The 23,703-nt window shown below is 42.4% G+C and overlaps 1 protein-coding gene across 2 annotated transcripts in view; it reads left to right on the top strand.

Annotated features, from left to right (window-relative positions):
* KHDRBS1 (KH RNA binding domain containing, signal transduction associated 1) overlaps positions 1–22,701 on the top strand; it is a 45,073-nt gene extending 22,372 nt beyond the window's left edge. Inside the window, exons 5-11 of one of the 2 annotated variants that reach the window (XR_013813776.1) lie at positions 141–274; positions 1,157–1,358; positions 1,878–1,945; positions 2,877–2,935; positions 5,920–6,112; positions 8,684–8,741; positions 19,456–22,701. Coding sequence is in view for 1 of the 2 variants with exons in the window: in XM_079776882.1 (XP_079633008.1) it covers positions 141–274; positions 1,157–1,358; positions 1,878–1,945; positions 2,877–2,935; positions 5,920–6,017 (561 nt within the window). In the remaining variant the exon portion in view is untranslated. Of the gene's footprint in view, positions 1–140; positions 275–1,156; positions 1,359–1,877; positions 1,946–2,876; positions 2,936–5,919; positions 6,343–8,683; positions 8,742–19,455 lie in introns of those variants that run through there. The other variant, XM_079776882.1, reaches the window with a different exon arrangement.
* Positions 22,702–23,703: the final 1,002 nt, after the last annotated feature.

The following is a 23,703-nucleotide window of genomic DNA, read 5'->3' as shown; positions in this document are numbered from 1 at the left end:
ACTTCAGAGAATGAATGATCTCTTATACTTCATCTGGGCTTTCTAATTTGTTATCATTCAAGGCTCATATGGGCTAGAAGACTTCCCAGCAAAAGTTGGAGATGTTACACAATAATCCTTCTATTACCTTTCATTTGCAGGATATGATGGATGATATCTGTCAGGAGCAGTTTCTAGAGCTGTCCTATTTGAATGGAGTACCAGAGCCCTCTCGAGGACGTGGGGTGCCAGTGAGAGGCCGGGGAGCTGCCCCTCCTCCTCCACCTGTCCCCAGGTAAAAATAATGTAAACAACAAGAAATAGGATGTGAATTTGACCGCTAGTACCATCTCCCTCTTTTTGGTGCTCTTATCTCCACCCTAGAAGGAGTCTTATATCCTTCATTGAGTGGAATTCCAGCTCTTGAGCATTTTGGCCATAGTCAAGTGTAGCAGTCCTTCTGAAACTTTTGGTCTTTTAATTTTGGACAGTTATAGCATTTTTGTTTTTTAAATATATTTTTATTGATTTCAGAAAGGAAGGGAGAGGGGGAGAGAGGGAGAGAAAAGCATCAATGATGAGAGAGAATTATTAATCTGTTGCTTCCTGAATGCCCCCATTGGGGGTCGAGCCCGCAACCCAGGCATGTGCCCTGACCAGGAATCGAACCATTCCTGACCAGGAATCGAACCATGACCTCCTGGTTTTCCTAGATCGACATTCAACCATTGAGTCATGCCAGTCGGGCCAGTTATAGCATTTTTAAATGATCACTGACTTTAGCATTTTACCTTTTGTTACTGATCTTTATGGAGTGTTCAGACTCTCCAAAGCAGTTTATTGTGGGACCTGGGGTATCTTCCATTGTGGGGGTTTTACTTACCCATACATTCCTCTAGGTTTTAATAATAGTATTTTTAAGGCGTCATAAAATCTGGCTCGTTCCAGAATTTGCACACAAATCTGACCATGTAAGTAGCCTATTTATTTAAAAATCTCTTTCAATAATAAAGATAAAGTATAAAAAAGAAAAAAACTAAAAAAAAATAATTTCCATTTATAATAAACTTTCTTAGATGATGTGTTATGGAATCATGAACCTAAAACCTGTATAATTTTGTTAACTAGTGTCACCCCAATAAATTCAATTAAAAGGGGGGAAACTTTCTTTTTATAGGGGCCGTGGTGTTGTACCACCTCGTGGGGCTTTGGTGCGTGGTACGCCAGTGAGAGGAGCCATCACCAGAGGTGCCACCGTGACTCGAGGAGTGCCACCCCCACCTACTGTGCGGGGTGCTCCAGCACCAAGGGCACGGACAGCAGGCATCCAGAGAATACCTTTGCCTCCACCCCCTGCACCAGAAACATATGAAGATTATGTAAGAGTTTGAACAATGTGCCATCTCCCACTACCTAGAAGGTTGCCAAAGGAAGTTGAATGACAGGGCCTTGGCCCTTGATGTAGGTGGCAGGGATTGCCTGTAAGAGTCAGAATCTGCTCTTTTCTCTTGCAGTGAATGTTAACTTAGGAGAAGATTTTTCCATTTTAAGCATGGTTTGCTACCATATGTATGTAGATTAAACAGGAAATAAGCTGTGCCTCGATGTACAGTATTTTACTAAGGGGGTCTCCCACTACTACCAGTTCAACTTTGTACCTTATTTCCTGCTCACACTTGGTTTTTGTTTTCGTTTCTGTTTCTTTTTGTTTGGTTGGTTATTTTGTTTCATGTTTTAAAAATAACCCTTTCTCTCTTGACTATTTCACAATGGGTGTAAACATTTGGGAGGGAAAGTTCATGTTCTGTTCATGTAAAAGCCTGCATCCTCCCATGGGATGTAATTACCTTCTCTACTCTCTGTGATTCTGACTTGTTATTTCATTTTATTGGTTCTAGGGATATGATGATACATATGCAGAGCAGAGTTATGAAGGCTACGAAGGCTATTACAGCCAGAGCCAAGGGTAAGTCAGGCAATAGAGGTGCTGTTTCTTGTCCTGGGGATGGGTAGCAGGGCAGGGGTTGGGGGGAGTGGAAGGGACAGAAATTTAGGCAGCACAAATCTAAGGAGCAGTATGGCTTACCTTTTGAGGGTATCTACTATGCTTTGGACATCTGTAAGTTTAGATAATTATGAATCTTGAATTATATAGTAGAATCTGAGAAGAGAAAAATTCCTGAGCTGTGACAACATGGAAACAAAGGGGAAATGCCTTTAAATTATTCGATTTATTTTTTAAAAATATCACAGTCACAGTAAAATTGTATAAAAGTTTAAAAGAAAACTAGAATTCCACTGCAATAACTTGAGTTCCTTTCTTTCTTTTTCTTTTTCTTTTTATTTTTTTTTTTAAGATTTTTATTGAATTTGAGAGAGAGAAACATCCATGTGAGAGCAAAACAATCACCTGCCTCCTGCATGCCCCCTACCCGGAATCAAGCCTGCAACCCAAGCATGTGCCCTGACCGGGAATCAAACTGGCAACTGAACCATACTGGGCAGGGCTGTGCTTTTCTTTAAAAACTTTTTTTTGTGTATATTTGTTTTATCTGTGATTGATTAAAGAGATGTCTCATAATTCTGCATGGGGGACAAGATAGTTCTCATGTTTGTTTATTCTCTTCCAGTGAGCACTGTGGTCAATTTTATATTGTGCTTTTCCACTTTAAATTGTGTGGTATCCATTTTTCTTTGCTACAGTTGTTATCCATTTTCTTATGAGTACATAGTTATACATGTGTTGGTAATATTTTATGGTTTGAAGATGGGGAATGAACATTTTCCTTTATTAAACACACAGTAAAATGACTGAAATATGTAAGTATTTGGGAGAAAGGTAAAACTAAAACATAGTTGCTGTATGGCTCTCTTAACACTATGTCTTTGGCTTTTAGGGACTCAGAATATTATGACTATGGACATGGGGAGGTTCAAGATTCTTATGAAGCATATGGTATGTCTTTATTTCTATGTTGGGGCAGAATGTGCAAGTAAGTGCCTGAGAGAATGCTGGATTATTGAGGATCAGACAGTCACACACCTGAGGAGAACCCTTTAAAGGCCAAGTTGTTGGTAGATGTAACAATAGGAATCCTACTCTTACTTAAATTTTGTGTGCAGTAGAGATAGGGGTACTATTACTCTTGGAAGGCTAAGAAAATGTCCTAAACTAGGACTCAGCAAACTAGTTTGTCTGGTTGGAACAGCAAACTTTTTTTTTTAATCCTCACCTGAGGATATTTTTTCTATTACTTTTTAGAGATAGTGGAAGAGGAGGTATGGTGGGAGGGAGAGGAGAGAGAGACAGAGAGAAACATCAATATGAGCGATACATCGATTGACTGCCTCCCACATGCACCCCTACCGGGGGTAGGGAGTGAACCGCAACCCAGGTACATGCCCTTGGCCCTTGACCCGGAATGGAACCTGCAACCCTTTGGTGCACATGCCAACGCTCTAACCACTTTGCAGCACCAGCCAGGGCTGGAGCAGTAAACTTTTAAGCTGGTGTTGATTTTTTTTTTTTCCTACTTTAGGCCAGGAGATGGCTGGACCTAGGTTATGTTGCTGGGCCTTTGCTGCTGATTACCTAGACCACATTGGTAGATAAGAATTTCATTATATCCAACTCTGCTCTTCTGCCCTACCTCACTTTTAAAAACAATTTTGGATCTCATCGAACAGAATCCCAATGTAGAGGAAATAATAGCTGAAAGAGACCTACATTGCAAATAGCTAGCCAGAGCAAATTGGGGCAAGAACAACACCTGTTAGACTCAGATTAGAGGAGTGGGGCTGGAGCCAATTCAGGGCAGTACTGGCATCAAGATCTTTACTGTTTTGGAGATATCTCAACTCCTAAGAGAGCTATAGCGGCTGGAATGGCTGCATGACCAAACTGTCTTCCCTGAGGTTTAGTTGAAAATGCATGGCTCAAGAGTGTCCTCAAAAGCCAATAATGGCCTCATGTTAATGGGCCCCAGAGGGTGTGCCATGTGGCCACAGATGCAGAGAGGGAGCAGTCTTTTAAAGGTGAGATATTTTAAACATGCCTAAAGAAATTCTAGAATTCTGAGCAAGATGTTCAGCAGTTGACAGATCTTCTTAAGATGCTAGTTGAATATCTCCCTCTTCCCCTAGCTGAAAAAGGGGAACCTCTTAGGGCCTCCCACAAATGGACAAGCTGAGCTCAACAACTTAGCATGGTATGTAGTAACCACTGAGCTACTTTCCCAGGGAAGCAGTTTTTACTAATTCTAGCTAAATGGCATTGGACTGTTGCCATCAGTAACTCTTCTATTCATATGTCACTCTTTAGAAGAGCGGTATGATTGCCCTGGGGTATTTCCCTCCCATCAGTGAGGCAGCACAATGGGCCTCTGTATGTGTTGACTATATTGCATTTCTGTTTTGCTGGATAAAAGACTGGACTGAAAGAGGCAGACTGCTCCTTATGCCCCTGGTATGATGTTGCCATGGTAATCTGTTCTGATTTCTGCCTTTATAAAGAGAATTAGAAAAAATAAACTATCTTGTTGGTACCCAGAAACAATTTGGAAAGTGATGGACATACCTATTATACTAGGCATAGAAACAGGCTTAGATAGGGTGCTATGTGACTTTAGATGCATATAAGGAATTTTTTAATATATGTATTTTTAATTGATTTCATAGAGGAAGGGAGAGGGAGAGAACGATAGAAACATCAATGATGAGAGAGAATCATTGATTGGCTGCCTCCTGCACTCCCCTACTGGGGCTTGAGCCCGCAACCCGGGCATGTGCCCTGACTGGGAATGGGACCGTGACCTCCTGGTTATATTGCTGAGTCAAAGCAGCTAGGGCCATATAGGCGATTTTATTTATTTTTTTATTTTTTTAAATATTTTTTATTTCAGAGAGAGGGAGGAAAAGGGAGAGAGAGAAAGAAACATGAATGATGAGAGAGAAACATTGATCGGCTGACTCCTGCATGCCCCCCAATGGGAACCGAGCCCACAACCTGAGCATGTGCACTGACTGGGAATGGGACTGTGACCTCCTGGTTCATAGGTCGATGCTCAACCACTGAGCCATGCCAGTCAGGCCCATATAGGGGATTTTAAACCTATAGTGATGAAGGCAGATGTTTGTGAATGCAGGCAGCTGGAGAAATACTTCAGGAATGAACTGGCATGGGTAAAATATGGCAGTGAATGTGAAGAATAAGCTTATAAACACAACTCATTTTTATGAGAGGTCAGTTCTAGAAATAAGTGATCCTCTCCCTCACATTTTTCCATATTACAAAGGAAAACCATTTGAGGATGTCATCTATGTTGTCTGGCTTCTCCGGACTGGCTTCTCTGGACTACTGGCATCAGGGCGGAAATAATGAATTCTCATTAGTGCTCTAAACATAATTGATTGTACTTTGCTCTGCCAGAGCAGTGGGCCGCAGCTCTGCTGGTGGGGAGCCTCATGAAAAGCGGTCCTTGCTTACTCTTCCCAGAGAGTCAGAGGGCACTTCTCCACGAGGAAACCTGACTTTCTGTTGTATGAAAAGGGAGATACCTGCTTCACCTTACCTGAGGCTGTCTGGTTGCTTTGGGAACAGGAAAGGGTATTGCAAACCCACTGAGATTGATTTCCTCACTGTCTCAGCAAGTGTTGGGTTTATCCAGGTTTGGGGGCTGGAGTATAAGTCATGTTGCCTGTGGAGACCCTCTTTGCTGGAGATTATTCCAAGCCCTTTCTGAGCTGTTTCCTTCTGCCTATCTACTCAAAACTTCCCTCCAGTTGGGAAATTGCCTAAGCTGCTAGGAGGGCCAAGTAGAGGGAAAAGCAAGGACCACTGGGTAGGTAGCAAAGCAGTGTTTCTTTACCAGGTGACTTATCCCTGTTCATCCTAGATGCCATTGACACATGGTTTATAAACTGTTCTTGCTTTCCCCATAGGCCAAGACGACTGGAATGGGACCAGGCCGTCGCTGAAGGCCCCTCCAGCTAGGCCGGTGAAGGGAGCATACAGAGAGCACCCATATGGACGTTATTAAAAACAAACATGAGGGGAAAATATCAGTTATGAGCAAAGTTGTTACTGATTTCTTGTATCTCCCAGGATTCCTGTTGCTTTACCCACAACAGACAAGTAATTGTCTAAGTGTTTTTCTTCGTGGTCCCCTTCTTCTCCCCACCTTACTCCATTCTTAACTCTGCATTCTGGCTTCTGTATGTAGTATTTTAAAATGAGTTAAAATAGATTTAGGAATATCGAATTAATTTTTTTAAGTGTGTAGATGCTTTTTTTCTTTGTTGTTTAAATATAAACAGAAATGTACCTTTTATAATAAAAAAAAGAAGTTGAGTAAAAAAAAAAAACCACCACAAACCTGTTAGTTTCAAAAGTGACATTGCTTGCTTAAAGGTTCTGAAGTTAAGGCTTGTTAACTTTATCTTAGTTTTGATTTGAGGCATCCCGTATAGTTGTAGTTGCAGAATCCCAAACTAGGCTACATTTCAAAATTCAGGGCTGTTTAAGATTTAAAATCACAAACGTTAATGGCAATAGGTGCCACCATGTAAAAGTGAGCTCAGACGTCACTAAAAATGTTTCCTTTAAAAGCACATGGCGGTTGAATCTTAAGGTTAAATTTTAATATGAAAGATCCTCATGAATTAAATAGTTGATGCAATTTTAACATTAATTGACTTAAAAAACAACAAGATTAGGTTTGTAAAAATGACTTTTTCATTATGTGGGTTTTGAAATCTAGCCCCAGACATACAGTGTTGAGAGATACTTAGTGGAAAGTAGGCTTTGAAGCGTTTAATCGGGGGAGAGGGGTTTGCCACCTGAATTGAATTTGATGCAGAGCTTTTTAGCCACAGTCTTTAAATAATAGTACTAATAATTAAAGTTTCAGTATTTAAAAAGAAAGTGTTTTGTCCATCTGAGATTCTACACTCCATGAAAAGCTCATTTGGACACTGGGGCCAAAAGCTGATAATTTTTTTAAGTTTGACAATTGTCAATATTGAACTGTTCCCAAGGTAGTCAATGAAGTATGTCTCAACACTAGCATGATATAAAAAGGGACACTGCAGCTGAATGAAAAAGGAATCAAAATCCACTTTGTACATAAGTTAAAGTCCTAATTGGATTTGTACCATCCTCCCATTTTGTTCTTGGAAGATTAAATGCTACATGTGTAAGTCTGCCTAAATAGGTAGCTTAAACTTATGTCAAAATGTCTGAAGCAGTTTGTCAATAAAGTTTAGTCCTTTTTTAATCAAAGTAAATGTGATGAATTGTCATTTTTGTGGGTGGACAATAAAATAGTTTTCTCTTTCAAATAAACTTAAATTAATTCTAAAGTTAATGGGCTTGTTAAAAGTTGGAGCTTGGAGACTTTCTTAAAAGTTGTGGTGGGGATTTTATTTTAAGTTTACCAAAAAAAGTTTATGAGTTGTTAAGTTTTAGTTTAAAAATAACCAAAGCTTTTTCACCCCCTGGAAGTTGTTGAAAACATTTTTATCTAATCCTGTCTGGAGAGAAAGAAACAACTAATCAAAAACTTGGGTTGGTTTCCATACAGAGGTGTCAATATTTAAAGTGCCAGCCACCTTGTTTGCATCTTCCCTTGGTGGTCCGAAAAGTGACACCAAATAATCTCTGTGAGATTGGTAAGGGATAGCACCTGCTTTCGAGATGACAGTTCAGCAAACTCTGGGTACACTTAAGGGTTTCCCTTCTAATCCCAGAAATGCTATTAGTAAATCAGCTGGGCTGGGGCAGGATCTGGCATGATAGGCTGGCTCTGTACTCCCTCCTGAGAGATCAAGAGGAAATGATGGAATTGGTTGGCCCTGTTTCCACTCCTCTGTTAATTTTTAGGGTTTGCATGACTTCTCTAAGTGAGCCACCTAAAACTGCTCGGGGGTGAAAAATCCTCTTGTATGAAGTGCCAAGCTGCCTGCAGCAGTGCATGATGGACATTTTTTTTCTTTTTAAAACACACCAACAAAAAATGTATTTGTAGATTGTGATAAAGTGTAAATAACTGAATTTTCAACCATGGTTTGAAGTCAGCTTTCAGGGCATTATGTCTTGTTTTGATGAAAAGAGATCACTCTATACCCCCCTTTTTAAAGGAAAATTATCGCAAGAGAATCAGGATGTGTAAAGCTAACATGCATCGCAAAAAACCAAAGGTAACCTAAATGTCTGATTTTAATAGCACATATTTCTCTTTTACATAAACTGTGACAGCAACTTGCATAAACAATTCTTTAGCTGTTAATTTTAATGTTAAAACTTTGCAAAACTTGTTTAATAAAAATAGCTGTAAAAAGAAAAACCATATGCTGCCGCATAAATTAGCCATAACTCTTAATAATCCTGCCCATCACAAGTGAACTGTAATGTAACCTGGGCACAAAGTCTGACATCTTAAATGACACAATGTAAAATTTCAATGACTGTAGATTAGATATGCTCCCCAAAGTAAAGATTTCTGCTCAGCTATTTTAAAATGTACAAGGATGAGCCCCTATAGGTTCCCATATTGATATTCACAATGAAATGTTACTTAAAATTTCCTTAAAGTTGCATGTTTCTCTCCTGTAATGTGTAAACTGCATGCAGGATCTCTATCTTTTATTTTGTATGTCTTTAAAACTTCTTCTTCAAAAGACTAATCTCTTACTTCTCCATTTTCAGGTCATTGAAAACTCAAGACATTTCCTGGAGTAGAATGGGTATTAAAGACCCATGTCAGGTATGTTAAGGTGTCTTTCTATTAAGGATGTGGGACTTTTATCTATATATATAAAAGGCTCATGCGCTAAGTGTCTGACCATCCAATCAGTCGCTATGACGCTGACCACCAGGGGGCAGACACTCAACGCAGGAATTGCCATGATACGCACTGGCCATTTACAGAGAAACGGCCGTGGACCTGGCGCCCACAAAGCAACACTCAGCTTCCCCCAAGTGGGACATGGGCCCTGCCACCACCCCGGAGCGACAGCCCACCAAATCACAGCTGACACAGTCGAGACCCCATGGCACAAAATGCAGCCGGCTTCCTCTCCCTAGCAACAAGCCATTTAACAGTAAACAGTACCACGGACCTGGTGCCCCACAAAGCAACACTTGGCTTCCCTCAAGTGGGACACAGGCCCTGTCACCACCCCAAAGCAACACCCCACCCAATCGCAGCCAACGCAGCCGAGACCCCATGGCACAAAATGCAGCCCGCAGCCCACAGCCCAACCCAGCCTGGAAATGGTGGCTGTGGGCACTGGGTAATGACATCACATAGCAACGCCCAGCTTCCTCTCCCTAGTGACTAGCCTCCTTGAAGTTTCTTCAGCCCAGGAACATGACTTGCTTTACAGCCAGGTGGAAGCATTTTACACTTTAACCAAATGTCTGTAAAGTGTTTTCCCGTGCCTCATCTCATTTGATCCTCACAGAAGTCCTGGAGTAGGTAGATAGGAGACTCTGTGGAATCCTATTTTCTTTTCATTAGCCGGAAAATGGAGATTTAGAAAACTTAGAAATTTGACCTGATTGAAAAGAAGTAAGAAATGGTGGACCTTGAAAATGACTTCAGGTTTTCTCACTGCACAGAATATAGTCACTGCTGCAGTTAAATATTTTACCCATTTTCTCCCTGCGTGATCTACAGTAATAATCTGCTTCGTGTTGATATTTCCAGCCAGTTCTAAACCAGTGCTGAAAGAGAAGTTGTGCTTCACTGGGCTGGAAAAAGTTTAGCTACATCAGAAAGCAGGTCTATTTAAGCAAGTTTATTCTATATCTATAAAAGGCTAAGTTGACTCACGCATGGGCAATACATATAAAACTCTCACTGGCGCCAATCACATACATGTGTTTCGATCTGTCATTGTCGATAGTGAATTTGGTTGACACTTCTATTATAGAGAAAGGGCGAATAATGATATTAAAATGTTTCTTCTAATTAATTTCCTTTCAATGTGTATGAATTCATGCACCGGGCCACTAGTCTATATATATAAAAGCCTAAGTGACCATTCAAACATTTGGTAGCTATGATGCGCACTGACCACCAGGGGGCAGACGCTCAATGCACAGGCATGGAAACATGGAACAGACTGATGAATCTCAGAGAGAAGGGGAGAGAGCAGGATGAGGTTAACTAAAGATCTTATATGCATATTAGAGGCCTGGTGCATGCATTTGTGCTCCAGTGGTGTCCCTTGGCCTGGCCTGCAGAGATTGGGCTGAAACCAGCAGTCCGACATCCCCTGAGGGGTCCCAGATTGCAAGAGAGCGCAGGCCAGGCCTAGGGACCCCACCAGTGCATGAATCCATGCACCGGGCCTCTAGTTCTATAAAACAGTTCTGCCAAAAGGTAGCCTGGGGGGTAATCAGTGGGTGAATCTTTTTTATACATCATTTGTATCATATTTACAACATTACCATGTTTATATGTTCGTTTATAGTTCATACTGAATTTACTTATAATGACTAGGTAGTATCAACTTAAGGCTATTGACTCCCATTCTATCCTGTCAGTAATCTAATTAGGCAGTGTTTTTTGTTTTGTTTTTATTTGATTTTTAAGTATATTTTTATTGATTTTTTTTTTACAGAGAGGAAGGGAGAGGGATAGAGAGTTAGAAACATCGGTGAGAGAGAAACATCAATCAGCTGCCTCCTGCACACCTCCCACTGGGGATGTGCCTGCAACCAAGGTACATGCCCTTGACCAGAATCAAAACTAGGACCTTTCAGTCCACAGGCCGACACTCTATCCACTGAGCCAAACCGGTTAGGGCTAAGGCAGTGTTTTATTTGGAGTTCATTGGTTATAAGCAACAAAGTGGCTAATGTAAACAAAAGGGAGTTTATTGGAAAGATACTAAGCGCTAGAAAGATATGCGCTGCCCTAGCCCGTGTAGCTCGGTGAGCATCATCCTATGCACCAAGAGGTCACCAGTTTGATTCCTGGTTGGGGCACATGCTGGGTTGTAGGCTTGATCCCCAGTAGGAAACATACAGGAGGCAGCTGGTTGATGTTTTTCTCTCTCCCTCTACCTTCCTCTCTCTCAAATCATTAAAAACAATAAAATTTTAAAAAATCTGGCTTGGGAACCAGAATGGCTGCAGAGAAATGAAACAGCAGTGGTAGACCACAGGAATAGTCCTGAAACAGCAATAACTGCTTCCGCACTGTTGGCTGGAATAAGTAAGCTCTAGCCATGTTTGGTTTCTTTCTCCCTTAAGATTCAAGTTTTAGGAAGGGAATATCAAACTGGATTTGTTTGATTCACCTACCCGTACTTTTAGCAGTATGCAGTACAAAAAAGTTCATTCCAAAAAAGGAAGTCAGTGTTCTTAGGGAGGGGAAATGGATTCTGGGCAGTCAAAAAACAATTGTCCAGTAAAATCTGTATTTTATAGAAGTAGCTGAGACTTACTTAGGTAAAGTGACTTCCCAGGGTCACATAATTAGTATTATTCAAAATCAAGCCCAAGTTTATGTGTTGCCAGAACTTAACATCTTGATTTATACAATATTGCTTATAATCTAAGGAAAGGGGTATTTCTTACATTTTAAGAGACCCATGGTAGGGATATTTTTTTATAGTAAAAATAACATCGGACCTGACAAAAACCTAGAGTTGAATCTATGAGCTTTCTTTTGGTTGGTGATCTAAAACAAATCACTTATCTTATTTCTGCATCTGGGAAGGAAGATAGTGATAATGTACACCTTTCTGTGGTTGGCGAACTGAAGGAGTTCCATATAAGGCCAACCAATTCAGTGCCCTATACATAGTAAATATTAGTGTTCTTCCCCTAAGGAAGTTTAACCCCTTCCTGTTTGGGTGGTTGGCCTCACTCTAACAACTTGAATGAGCTTCCTATTGTTTAAAGCCATCCAGGAACTAACTGGATGATTTTTTCCCCCTCTGCCCTTTGAATGAGTTGTTAGGGTTCTAATAGCACTGAGGAGACAAGATCTACCTATTTAAGCCAAAGGCACGTTATAGTCTTTGACAGAGTAATTTGCCTTCTTGGATATCATTTCTTAGCCTCCCTCTTAGCCAGGAGCCTCTGAGATTTGAAGACTTTAAGGAAGGCCATTTGTCTTTAGCATGGTTTGGGGCATCCAGAAAGTCCTGAATATGATATTAGTCACATGAATGGGTAGATAAATTTAAGATAAAGTCCCTGAATTCAGAAAAGTTGTCTCAGTTCTGCCTAGGGTAGTCTTAAGAACAGACTTTGGGGAAAATGTCTTTCTTCATTTGGCCTGTAATTTGTGCTTGGAAAGGCAGGTTTCATTATTGGAAGACCAGGCCTGTTCGTGGTCTGCCTGCTCTGGTTGTGTAGTTTAATCAGTTGGACCCAGTGTTTACTATAACTTCCTGTCACTACCTGTGAACTGTTAACGAAAAAACCATTGAAACCTGTAAAGAATTTTAGTGAGTTTATTTGAGCCAAACTGTCGACATATGCCGGGAAGCAGAACCTCAACGAATTGAGATTATGCTCCGAAGAATGGTGGGTTACATCTGTATTTATACATTGCCATCAAAGGAGGGACATAGGTGGGCTACATGAAATTCATTGGATAAAGTCAAACGGTGGGAAACCCCTGGGATTGGACAAAAAGTAAAATGATGGACACATACTTAGGTGGGTACAGGAACAATTAACAGTATAATGAAGGAATTTGAGGCATCTGTCCTGGCGCCTACTACATTTGGTTGTGCCCCAGGGGCTCCAGCAAAAGAAGGAAGTTACAAGTTACCCAGACATCTCACAGATATGTTATCTTAGAGGCGAAAAGGCAAATGGGCTCAGGAAGGAAGATCCAAGTTGATCTTTGTCAGGGAAGGTATCAGTTTAGGAATGACTGCCCACTATAACCTGTTTGTAGTTAAATATTTAATTTTCAAACCATCCTTTGTGGTTATTCCAGGTCTCTGAGTTTGCAAGACTGCCACGCAGGCCTTCCCTGAGCTTGTCAGGTTAGCATGTGGCTCCTTTCGTCCACAGAACTTACTACAGTTCTATAAGCTAATTTATAACCAGCCAAGAATAGAACATGTCCTGGCTCTGTCTCATCATAACCTTTGTCTTTGTTTTGACAAAAACAAAGCCCTTAACCTTTCTCATTTATCATCAGATGAAGTTGATAATAATAGCTAACATTTATCACTATGTGCATCATAATATACTAAGCAGTTAATAAGGATTATGTCAGTTGATCCTCTCTACCTTTTTCTTTTTTAATGAGATAAAATTCACATGATGTGATTTTTTTAAAAAAAAAATTTTATAGATTTTAGAGAGGAAGGGAGAGAGAGAAACATCAATGATGAGAGAACCATCGATCAGCTGCCTCCTGCACGCCCCCTACTGAGGATCAAGCCCTCAACTGGTACGTGCCCTTGCCTGGAATCCACCCGGGGACCCTTCAGTCTGCAGGTTGATGCTCTATCCACTGAGCCAAACCAGTTAGGGCAAAATGTATTATTAAGTACGGCAAAGAAAGAACAAAGACGACCAATTAAACCAACACAATGACACAATGGTTTTTTGTTTGTTTTTTATATTGAATGTAAGATGCATTCTGCATCCTGATTTCAGAGATGTTAAAATATGAAAAAAAATATGTCTTAGCTAGTACAGTATTTTGTCAGTTCTAATATTCTTCACTGTGTGCCATGCACTGTCTTCTCCACATGTACAGTAGCTATTATTCTCCCATTTTTACACAGTGATGAAACTGAGGCCCAGAAAATTTAAAACACTTATCCAAGGTCATGTAGCTGTTAAGTAGCAGAACTGGGATTCAGCCTCAGGCAGTCTGATTTTAGAGGCTATGATCAGTCTCGACTACTAGGTTATATTGGAATTGAGGGGTTTTACCTGTCAGCCCGAACCAACCCAGGATGCTTTCACAGTCATTCTGTATTCTGGAAGGAGGCTTATTCAGCAGGAATGTCATTACTAATACAGTGAACATTTGCTGGGGTCACTTAGGGTCTTATGCTGGTTGTGCTGGGTCACGGGTCTGCAACAGTTCATAGTCTCTGCCTTCAAGAAACTCAGTCTAGCCCTGGCTGGTTTGGCTCAGTGGATAGAGCGTTGGCCTGCGGACTGAAGGGTCCCAGGTTCAATTCCAGTCAAGGGCACATGCCTGGGTTTCAGGTTCGATCCCCAGTAGGGGGTGTGCAGGAGGCAGCCAATCAATGATTCTTTCTCATCATTGATGTTTCTCTCTCTCTCTCCCTCTCATTTCCTCTCTGAAATCAATAAAAATATATGTTAAAAAAAAATAAAATAAAGAAACTCAGTCTAATGGGAGAGAGTAAGTCTTACATAGTTATGGTAGTGTGTGATCATTTATGTTGCTGAACTGAGTATCAGCAAGCTTGCAGGAGCTGGTGAGAAAGGCATAAGGAGTGCTGAAGAAAGAGAGTGACAAATTTTTGTTATTAATCCTCACCTGAGGATATTTTTTCCATTGATTTTTTTAGAGAGAGTGGAAGGGGGGGGAGAGAAACATCGATGTGAGAGAGACATTGATTGGTTGCCTCCTACACCACCTGGGATGGGGATCAATCCTGCAACCAATGTACGTGCTCTTGACCAGAATCGAACCCGAGACCCTACTGACCAATGCTCTAACCACCGAGCAAACTGGCCAGGGCAGGAGTGGCAAAATTTAAGTTGAGCCTTAAAGTATAACTAAGAATTTACAGACAGGTTAGCAATAGCATTTTACTATGGCTTTAAACAAACTAATTTCAAATTCTGCTTCCTCCAAAGCTACTAGCTTTCGAACTTTAGATGAGTTATCCTCTCCAAGTCTCAGTTCCATCATCTGTAAAATGGGGTAATAGCATTCATTTTACAACATTGTTGTAAAGATTGAGTGGACTAATATGTGTGAAACATTCAACATGATATGTAGTAAGCACCCAGTAAATTTAGGTATAAATAGAGACTGGATGAGTAGGTTAGTGCCAATTTTGAAACGGTAAATGTTAGGCAAGGAATTTGGACTTTATTCTAAAGTTTAGGGAGCTATTGGTGTCCTTAAGCCAAGAACACATCTGTGTTTGCCATTGTGCTGGTGAGGTAGGGGAGTAAGGGAACCAGAGGAAAAAAAAGCCTTCCCTAAGTGGCACCACTCCTTTGTGGGAGAGTGAAGGGTATAGTCTCCCCTCACTTTGCATTCTTTCCTCTCTCCCTCTTGCCTGAAGGCCTTTTGGTTCATTCCTTTTTCAGAAAGAAAAATCATTTCTCCTCTCAGTATTTGGGCTATATGAAGGTGGGATGTTAAGCCTTCACCATATGTTGATAGTCTTCCCATGTCTGTCCCTTTCACCTACCCAACTGGGTGAAACTCTGAGTCTCCACTGATACAAACTTTGCTCTCACGATTCTGTCCTAAATGAGTGAAGTCTCTGCCTCCATTGTAAGCTTTTGATTCTGTGCTAACTCTGTGCTGAGAATATCATATGCAGCATCCCATTTCATTCTCACAGACAATCCTATGAAACAAAACTGATGTGTAGGTTAGGATAACCACAAGGTCCAAAAGCGGGAGCTGAGACCCAAGTCTTTCTGCTTCCTCTAGAGGGGCAACAAGAAAATCCGTTTACATTCAAAGTCGTTCTCAGCTTTGATGTACAGGGTGGGTGCGCCTGGCTTGATTTCCAGATTCCTGGACTTGAAAAAATTGGACCCTTCTAATCTCAACCTCAATCAATCCCCCCCCCCCCTCTCTGGCTCTCTCTCTCTCCTCTCCCCTCTCCCCTCTCCCCTCTCCCCTCTCCCCTCTCCCCTCTCCCCTCTCCCCTCTCCCCTCTCCCCTCTCCCCTCTCCCCCTCCCTCCCTCCCTCCCTTCAGATCCTTTTGTGCCTCTTGCATGTTTGAAACTAGTGCTAGCAAGCATCTGATGAATATTTAATAGTCTTGAGCACACAGGCTGCATACAGCTGCCTTGAGATGGCAGCTGTTGGGGGGAGGGGAGGAAGTGTACTGCACTGCGCCTATGGTGGGTACTGTACCCTAGTCCTATTGTGGCCTGATTGCTGCCCTGGGCTCCCAAGGAGGTTACATTCAAGCAGCAGACCAAACCCCTTTTTTGGGTAATGGGAGCAGATTATGTTCCCTCACATCTAGAATCAATTTCTCAACCCTGGGCTGGAGGTTCTCTACTCTACGGCCTTTTCTGCCTCTGAGACGGATAATGTGTTCTCATCCAGTGTTCTGCCAATTTCAGTTCTCTTTTCTAAAAGGAGGGAGACTTGTATCTGGAAGAGACTTGAATTTCATAATCATGCTGCTGGGTTTTAGCCTCTTAACATTCCTTGACCACAAATGCAGTAGTAGCCTCTCAGCAGTAGGTGTCCGACTCATTCCTAGCCTACACTGTGGCATTGGCTGCATCTCAGGCAGGCATTAGGCAGGTGAGTTCTCAGGCAGGTACTCAAGCTATCTTTGTGCTTCCCTCACCTAGACCTAGGGGAGCTTTTTGCTTTAAGAAGACCTTGCTGTTTCCAGGGCAGATTTGGAGAGGTTATGGGGACTCCTGAAAAAAGACAGCCTGTTTGAGTTGTTTCTAGGCAGTGTGTGAGCCATGGCCAGAGTATCTCCCCAGATTAATCAGGTAAGTAGAGCACACTACCAGAAATTTGGGCACTTTCTGTTTATACTGTGTTAAGATGCCTGAATTAGCTGTTCCCTTGTCAACCTCTAGAGCCCACCTCAGGATAGCCAGTCTCTTCCCCCTAGGCACCATGAGTAAGAACTTGAGATCAAAGTATTTGGGTTCAGCCCTGACTAGTATGGCTCAGTTGGAGCGTTGTTCCATACACTGAAAGGTTGCAGATTCAATCCCCAGTCAGGGTACATACCTGGATTCAGATACAGGGCCAAGTCTTCTCTGGGGTTTTCTGACTCCTGCAGGTTTCTTGCTTTCTATTTATGGTCCAGCTTTAGCTATAAAATGGGCGCTACCCATTTCTCAGGCTCTCTGGGGTTGGAAAATAGGAAACATTGCATCAGCCATTAAGAAAGAAATACCTATGCTCTGATATGATTCATCATAAGCTTCTGTCCAGATATCAGAACACATGGCTCCTTTTATTCATTTTTCTTAAGGCATTCACTCTTACAAATAGGAACACCTACTATGTGCTAGACACTGGAGAGTTAGTGGCAAGTGAGCAAGATAAAATTAGTCTCTGGCCTCATGGAGGTTATAGTATATTTGAGGAGCCCTGGCTGGGTAGCTCAATTGGTTAGAGCATCATACCATTAAACCAAGGTTTCGGGTTCAATCCCCAATTAGGGCACATACAAGAAACAACCAAGGAATCTATATAATAAAAGTAAGTGACCGTTATGGTGGAATGACCAGTTGCTGTGATGTGCACTGATCACCAGGGGCAGACGCTCAACACAGGAGCTGCCCCCTGGTGGTCAGTGTGCTCCCACAGGGGGAGCACTGCTCAGCCAGAAGCCAGGCTCATTGCTGGCAGCACAGCCATGGTGGCAGGAGCCTCTCCCACCTCCGTGGCAGCGCTAAGGAGCAGCGAGCTCAGTGGTAAGGAGCCTGCTGCTAAGGAGCAGTGAGCAGGTGGGCGGTAAGGAGTGAGGGGTCCTGGACTACAAGAGGGATGTCCGACTGCCGACTTAAGCCCAATCCCCGCATTTCGTGCCGAGCATCTAGTGCATAAATAAGTGGAAAAACAAATTGATTTCTCCCCCCTCCCTCAATAAACAATTTTTAAAAAAACTAAAAACAGTATATTTGGAGAAACAGACACTAAACAGATAAAACTCTCATAAATAACATGTTATATCAGTTGTAATCATCTGTGCTATGACAGAAAAAGAATAGGGTGCTATGAGGGTGCACAACAGGGAGCTAACTTAACTGGGGTTTTCCTTGAGGAAATTATGTTTAAGCTGACATCTAAAAGGAAGAGCAGCCTGGCCAGTGTGACTCAGTGGTTGACCTATGAACCAGGAGGTCACAGTTCAATTCCCAGTCAGGGCACATGCCCGTGTTGTGGGCTCAAACCCCAGTAGGGGGCATGTAGGAGGCAGCCGATCAATGATTCTCATCATTGATGTTTCTCTCTCTCTCTCTTCCTCTCTGTTTTTTTCCCCCTTCCTCTCTGAAATCAATAAAATTTTATTTTTTTTAAAGAAACCCATATTTAAAAAAAATAAATAAAATTAAGCAAAAAAATAAAGTAATAAAATAAAGGAAGAATTACCTAGGAAGAAGGCTTGGGAAAGGGCATGGAGCACATTATAGGCAGAGGGTAGGCCTGAACTAGATTCAAGATAAGGTAAGAATGTGGACCTTATTCTGTGTTCTTCACTGAAGACCATTGAATCCGGGAGTGACGGGAAGGGGAATGACATGATTAGATTTCTGGTTTTTAAACTTCATTTGCTCCCAAGCAGAGAATGGATTATAGTCCAGGCAAGAAAAGAAGACTTCTTTCAGGTGATGATAGTGAGAATGTAGAAAAGTAAGTGGATTCAAGAACTTTTAGGAGAGCTCTAGCCGGTTTGGCTCAGTGGATAGAGCGTCAACCTGTGGACTGAAGGGTCCCAGGTTTGATTCCAGTCTAGGGCACATGCCCAGGTTGTGGGCTCGATCCCCAGTAGGGGTGTGCAAGGAGGCAGCTGATCAATGATTCATCATTGATGTTTCCCTCCCTCTCTGAAATCAATAAAAATATATTATTTTTAAAAAGAACTTGTAGGAAATTTAATTAATATAATTTGGTGGTTGATTAGATGTGGGAGAAGAGGAGGGCTCCTAGGATACTGGCTTGAACAACTGGGGCAATGGTAGTACCATTTTTAAAAGATGGGGAACACTGTTACAGGCTTTGGTGTAGGATGTATCTCTCCTGTGGTTAACCCTGATCATTTGAGGCCGGGATTAAACACCTCAAGGCCAGGAAAGATAGACCCCTGAGTCTAAGATTGCGGTACTAGAAGATGCCTATTTCCCCATTCCCTTTATTCCAAATTTTTTTTTCTTCTTCTTCCAAAGTCTTTTGAAGTTCTTTGTTCATTTAGATCTTTTTCATATCTGGGAGAGCAGGAAGCATTTTCCCTTTTGTATAATTGGGGATCCCAAAGCTTGTATAACTAAAAACCCCAAAGGTTTAGTTGATTCTGCCCTGGATCACTCAGCTGAGGCCAAGGCTGGGAGGTATAAGGTGTGAGGGTCCGTATGTTTGACTGACATGAAAAGAGAGCTCATAGGCTGTGGACTTCTATTTTCTACTCATCTGTGCACCTAGAAATCTTGTATTGAATGAAACAACTGCAGTTGTCCTGTGTGGTGGGAGATTGTAAGGGAGGCAGCCTGGCCATATGGGTGGCAGGGAAGCCCCTGATAGGGCAGTTTCATGTTTCTTAATTTTCTGCTTGTGTCTTTGCAGCTATCAGAGGACTCCAGAAACTGGGAAAGCTGCCTGCTGTGTCAAGGTTGGCCTGAGGGCATTTGCTGAGCACAGAGAAACACCAGAGAGATCAACAGTCTGTTCTCAGCCACTTCATTGATATGTCTGATTTACACACAGAAAGCCAGTTAGGATCCCCTAAGAGTCTCTAGGACCAGAATGAAGTCCTCAGGGTTACAGGGGACTATGATACTAACAGTTAAACATGCTCAGAACTTGAAAAAATTGAAGGAAGCCCAGCCAGTGTGGCTCAGTGGTTGAGCATTGACCCATGAGCCAGGAGGTCCAGGTTCGATTCCCAGTCAGGGCACATGCCCAGGTTGCAGGCTCAGTCCCCAATGGGGGATGTGCAGGAGACAGCCGATCAATGTTTCTCGTCGATGTTTCTCTCTCTTCCTCTCTCTAAAAATCAATAAAAAACTTTTTTTTTTAAATGTTGAAGGGGACTAACAGTATCCTCATCATGGCCTCCTAAATCTGAATAAACTGGCAACTAACTTCTGTGTCATTCCCAGTTTGCCTGCTTCACCTTAGCCTCCAACAGAACTGGCTAGAACCCCCTACCTATTCCTCAGCACCTCCTATTTCCCTCCCTGCCACATCTGTGTCGTGGGTGCCAGCCTGGGCCCTTGGACGCTTCCAGAGGGCTCCTAGAGAGAAAGTGGTCACCAACTCCATAACAGGCTGAGGAAAGCCAAGTGGGAAGGTTCGTTTATTTTGGGCAAGTTATTTAACCTCTGCACCTGTTTTTCTCTTCATTGTTGACTACTAAAGTTACTCAAAAAGCTCTTTAAGGGTAGGGCTTTACCTCCTGTACTGTGTCCCTTCCCCAGCATATATCTGGCAATGAGGGGCTCAATAAAGGTTTGGTCAAGTGATGAATGGTCCCACTCTGGTAGCTTCTATCAACTGAAAGAGAACCAAAGCTTCCCTTTAAGCTCCCACTTACCTTCTAGTTACACATTAGGTTAGCTATTTGCCCTAACATTTCTCTTGAAGGATTGGAAAGTCAACCTTTGATATAAACTTCCGATTTCCTATGACTGGTTTTACAATGAGGTTTCTGAGAGGTTATGGACCTCTCCTAGTACACTCTTCTTTTAATGCCTTTTGGCTTTTTATCCTAACAAGGGATCAAGGAGAAGGGCTGAGTTTAGGGAGAGAGCCTTTTAACTGAGCCTAGGACATTGTCATAAGCTTAGATTTATTCTTAGCAGGAAAAGGATATTGAAATCAGTTGCTTTACTTTGGGCAAGTTATTTAACCTCTGAGCACATTTTTATATTTTGATTACTATAAATAACAGCTAATAATTTATTGAATGCTTAGTATGTACCAGTACTATATCAAGCATTTATATGCACTGTTTCACTTACTCTCCCATTTCATTATACTCATTTTGCATATGAGGAAACAGGTTCAAGGAGGATAAATAACAGTGCCTAAAGTTAAAAATAGAGACTATCAGCCCTGGCTGGTGTTGCTCAGCAGTTAGACAGTTCGATTCCCAGGGCTTGTATCTGGATTGCAAGTTTCGATCCCCAGCCCCCAGTGGGACGCATGCAGAAGGCAACCAATGTGTCTCTTACATCGATGTTTCTCTCCCCCTCCCTGCCCTCCCTTCCACTCTGTCTAAAAAACAATGGGAAAAAATGTCCTCGAGTGAGGATTAACCAAAAATAAATAAAAAGGGTGGCTATCAGATTTTCATAGTCCCTGCTTTTGACCTGTTTTTACCTCTTCCAGCCACAACTATTTTGAAGCAGTAAAACATTGTGTTTGTGTAAAAGATTTGTTAAGGATGACAAACCATCAGGTTTATCCAGAAATGAGAGAGTTCCTGGGATGTGAAGGAGTTAGGGAATCATATGACATCCTGGTCATTGGCAAATGAAGCCACAGAGCTGGTGTCACTGTCTGAGAAGCAGCTAGGTTCCTAGGCAGCCATATGCTCAACCCCAAATACAGGATATCTACTTGGGAGCCATGCAATCTTGCAGAAAGCTCACAGAGGTAAATCTAAACAGGTCTGGATTCAAATCCTAGCTCATCACTCGTGTGTTTTTCAGGGCCTGTTTACTCAGTAAAAGTGGGATAATAATTCTTATCCACTGAATGGGATCGGAGAAGCAAATGGAATGTGTGTGAAATACCTAGCACAGAGTCTATACACAATACTATTCAACGCTTGAGTTCCTTCCTCCTCTTCTCTGGCTTGTGTTTCTTACCCAGTCCAGTCACCTGTCACATACAGACTCCTCCCTCCTTTCATTAACAGTTGCAGCCTTAGGGAGCTTCCTGTGAGAGCCCTGACTTACTGGGTTTGTCCCACACACCCAGCTGCCCTGCATGTCAGTCACTTTCCTGGACAAGCAGAGAAGGGATGACATCAACTTTTTCCCTCCCCCCATCGAAGCCTCTGGACTGTTTTGAGCCATAAATATTTTAGCTGGGTTTTTCTCTGGCTGTTGCCAGGGTGATGGGCTCTCAGGAGACTAGGGTAGGAGCGTGGCGGCTGGGCTAGCAGCCTGGGGCCTGGCAGCAGAGCTGCCCTGGAGCTGTGGGTATGAAACCTGGCCGAGAGCCAGAGCTTGCTGAGGCAGTCTGAAGGCTCTTGCTCTGTTGGCCCGCCTTCCCTTTCCTGGGCCCCTCAAAGCCACTCCTCCTGCTTCAGGCCCAACTCTGCCCTTGAATGCTTTTTGATCTTGGGTAAATTCCTAAATGTCTCTAGGCTTTCACTTTAATATCTGCAACACAAAAGTCCCCACTTTTCTCACTGTGGGTTAGTGGAGAGGACAAAGGAGGTTTTGTAAAAATTGTATGAAGCACTAAGCTAGACCCCATAACCCTTTCTGATAGACCTGAAGGTTAGAGTCCTGAGGCAATGTAGATGCCACTATAATGACTGATTATCAGATATGGCACTGCCTACCTTCCTCACACTGCAGCCCTGCTCCTTCTCTACAGTTCCCAGATCTAGATAGACTACCTGGCCTGGCACCCGTATCCTAAGGAGTTGGACTCCTTATAAGCAGAGTTGGTGAAAACCCTTTTTGCTTGAGACACAGAAATTCAGGCCCCAAAACTAGATCTGGCCCTCATCCTCTACCCCCATCCCAGAGATCTTACATCTGGCTAGCTGCTAAGCTCTAGGTTGTAGCAGCATGTCCAACTCCTGTCCTTAAGATGGGTCTAAAAAGGAGGAGCCAGCTGAAACCGGTTTGGCTCAGTGGATAGAGCGTCGGCCTGCGGACTGAAAGGTCCCGGGTTCGATTCCGGTCAGGGGCATGTGCCTTGGTTGCGGGCACATCCCCAGTAGGGGGTGTGCGGGAGGCAGCTGATCGATGTTTCTCTCTCATCGATGTTTCTGGCTCTCTATCCCTCTCCCTTCCTCTCTGTAAAAAATCAATAAAATATATTTTTTTTAAAAAGGAGGAGCCAGAGAGGGGGCACCTAGATCCATGCCCCACTCCTATCATTGAGACTCTGGATTGGGTTCAGGATTCCACACTGCTGCCCAGACTTGCCCACCACAATTTTCCTGTCGCGCTGGGAGCTCTGATTCCTTTGTGTGAGCTCCCTCTGGTGGTGGTTGATATGTGCCTTGCAGAAATACAAGATCTCAAATGTGAGACCATTTGAATTATAGGCCACCCTGAGAGGTTTGCTCTATCCTACCTCTTTGTCTTCAGCTTGTAAGACAGCCATTCCGCTTCTTCTATAGGATATCTCGCCATCTGTTTGTTTCTCTCTGTCATTAATCCTCACAATTCAGTGAGATAGAAATTATCCTAAATTTACAGATGAAACAGGCTTAGAGAGTTTAAATCAACTTCAAACTCTTCAATGTATGTAACATTTAAGATCCCCAAGTGATATAAACTTAATCTATTTTTCCAGCCTCATCTTCAGTTACTCTCAAGCCAAAATGGACTTGATCTTCTGGAACATAACCTCTGGACCTTTGCTCATGCTGTTCCTTCTATCTTCATTGCCCACCCCCCACCAAGTACATTACCTAACAAAATCCTATTTTTAAAAAACGGAAGAAATTGTTATTTTTTTAAAGCTTGCATACATTATCTTTGTAATAATCAAATGGAAGGCAAATGTCTGGATGACAATGGGTGGGTGGCCCTAAGATGTGGAAGGTGGATAGGGGAGACTAGTGTATACATGAAGTGAGAATGGCCCCGGAAATTAGAAGAACCTGGATTCTCTCTTGTG

The sequence above is a fragment of the Cnephaeus nilssonii genome (assembly GCF_951640355.1).
Source record: "Cnephaeus nilssonii genome assembly, chromosome: 7".
In the NCBI taxonomy this organism is placed as follows: domain Eukaryota; kingdom Metazoa; phylum Chordata; class Mammalia; order Chiroptera; family Vespertilionidae; genus Cnephaeus; species Cnephaeus nilssonii.
Note: the sequence above shows the minus strand (reverse complement) of the source record. Positions and strands in the feature narration are given on the sequence as shown.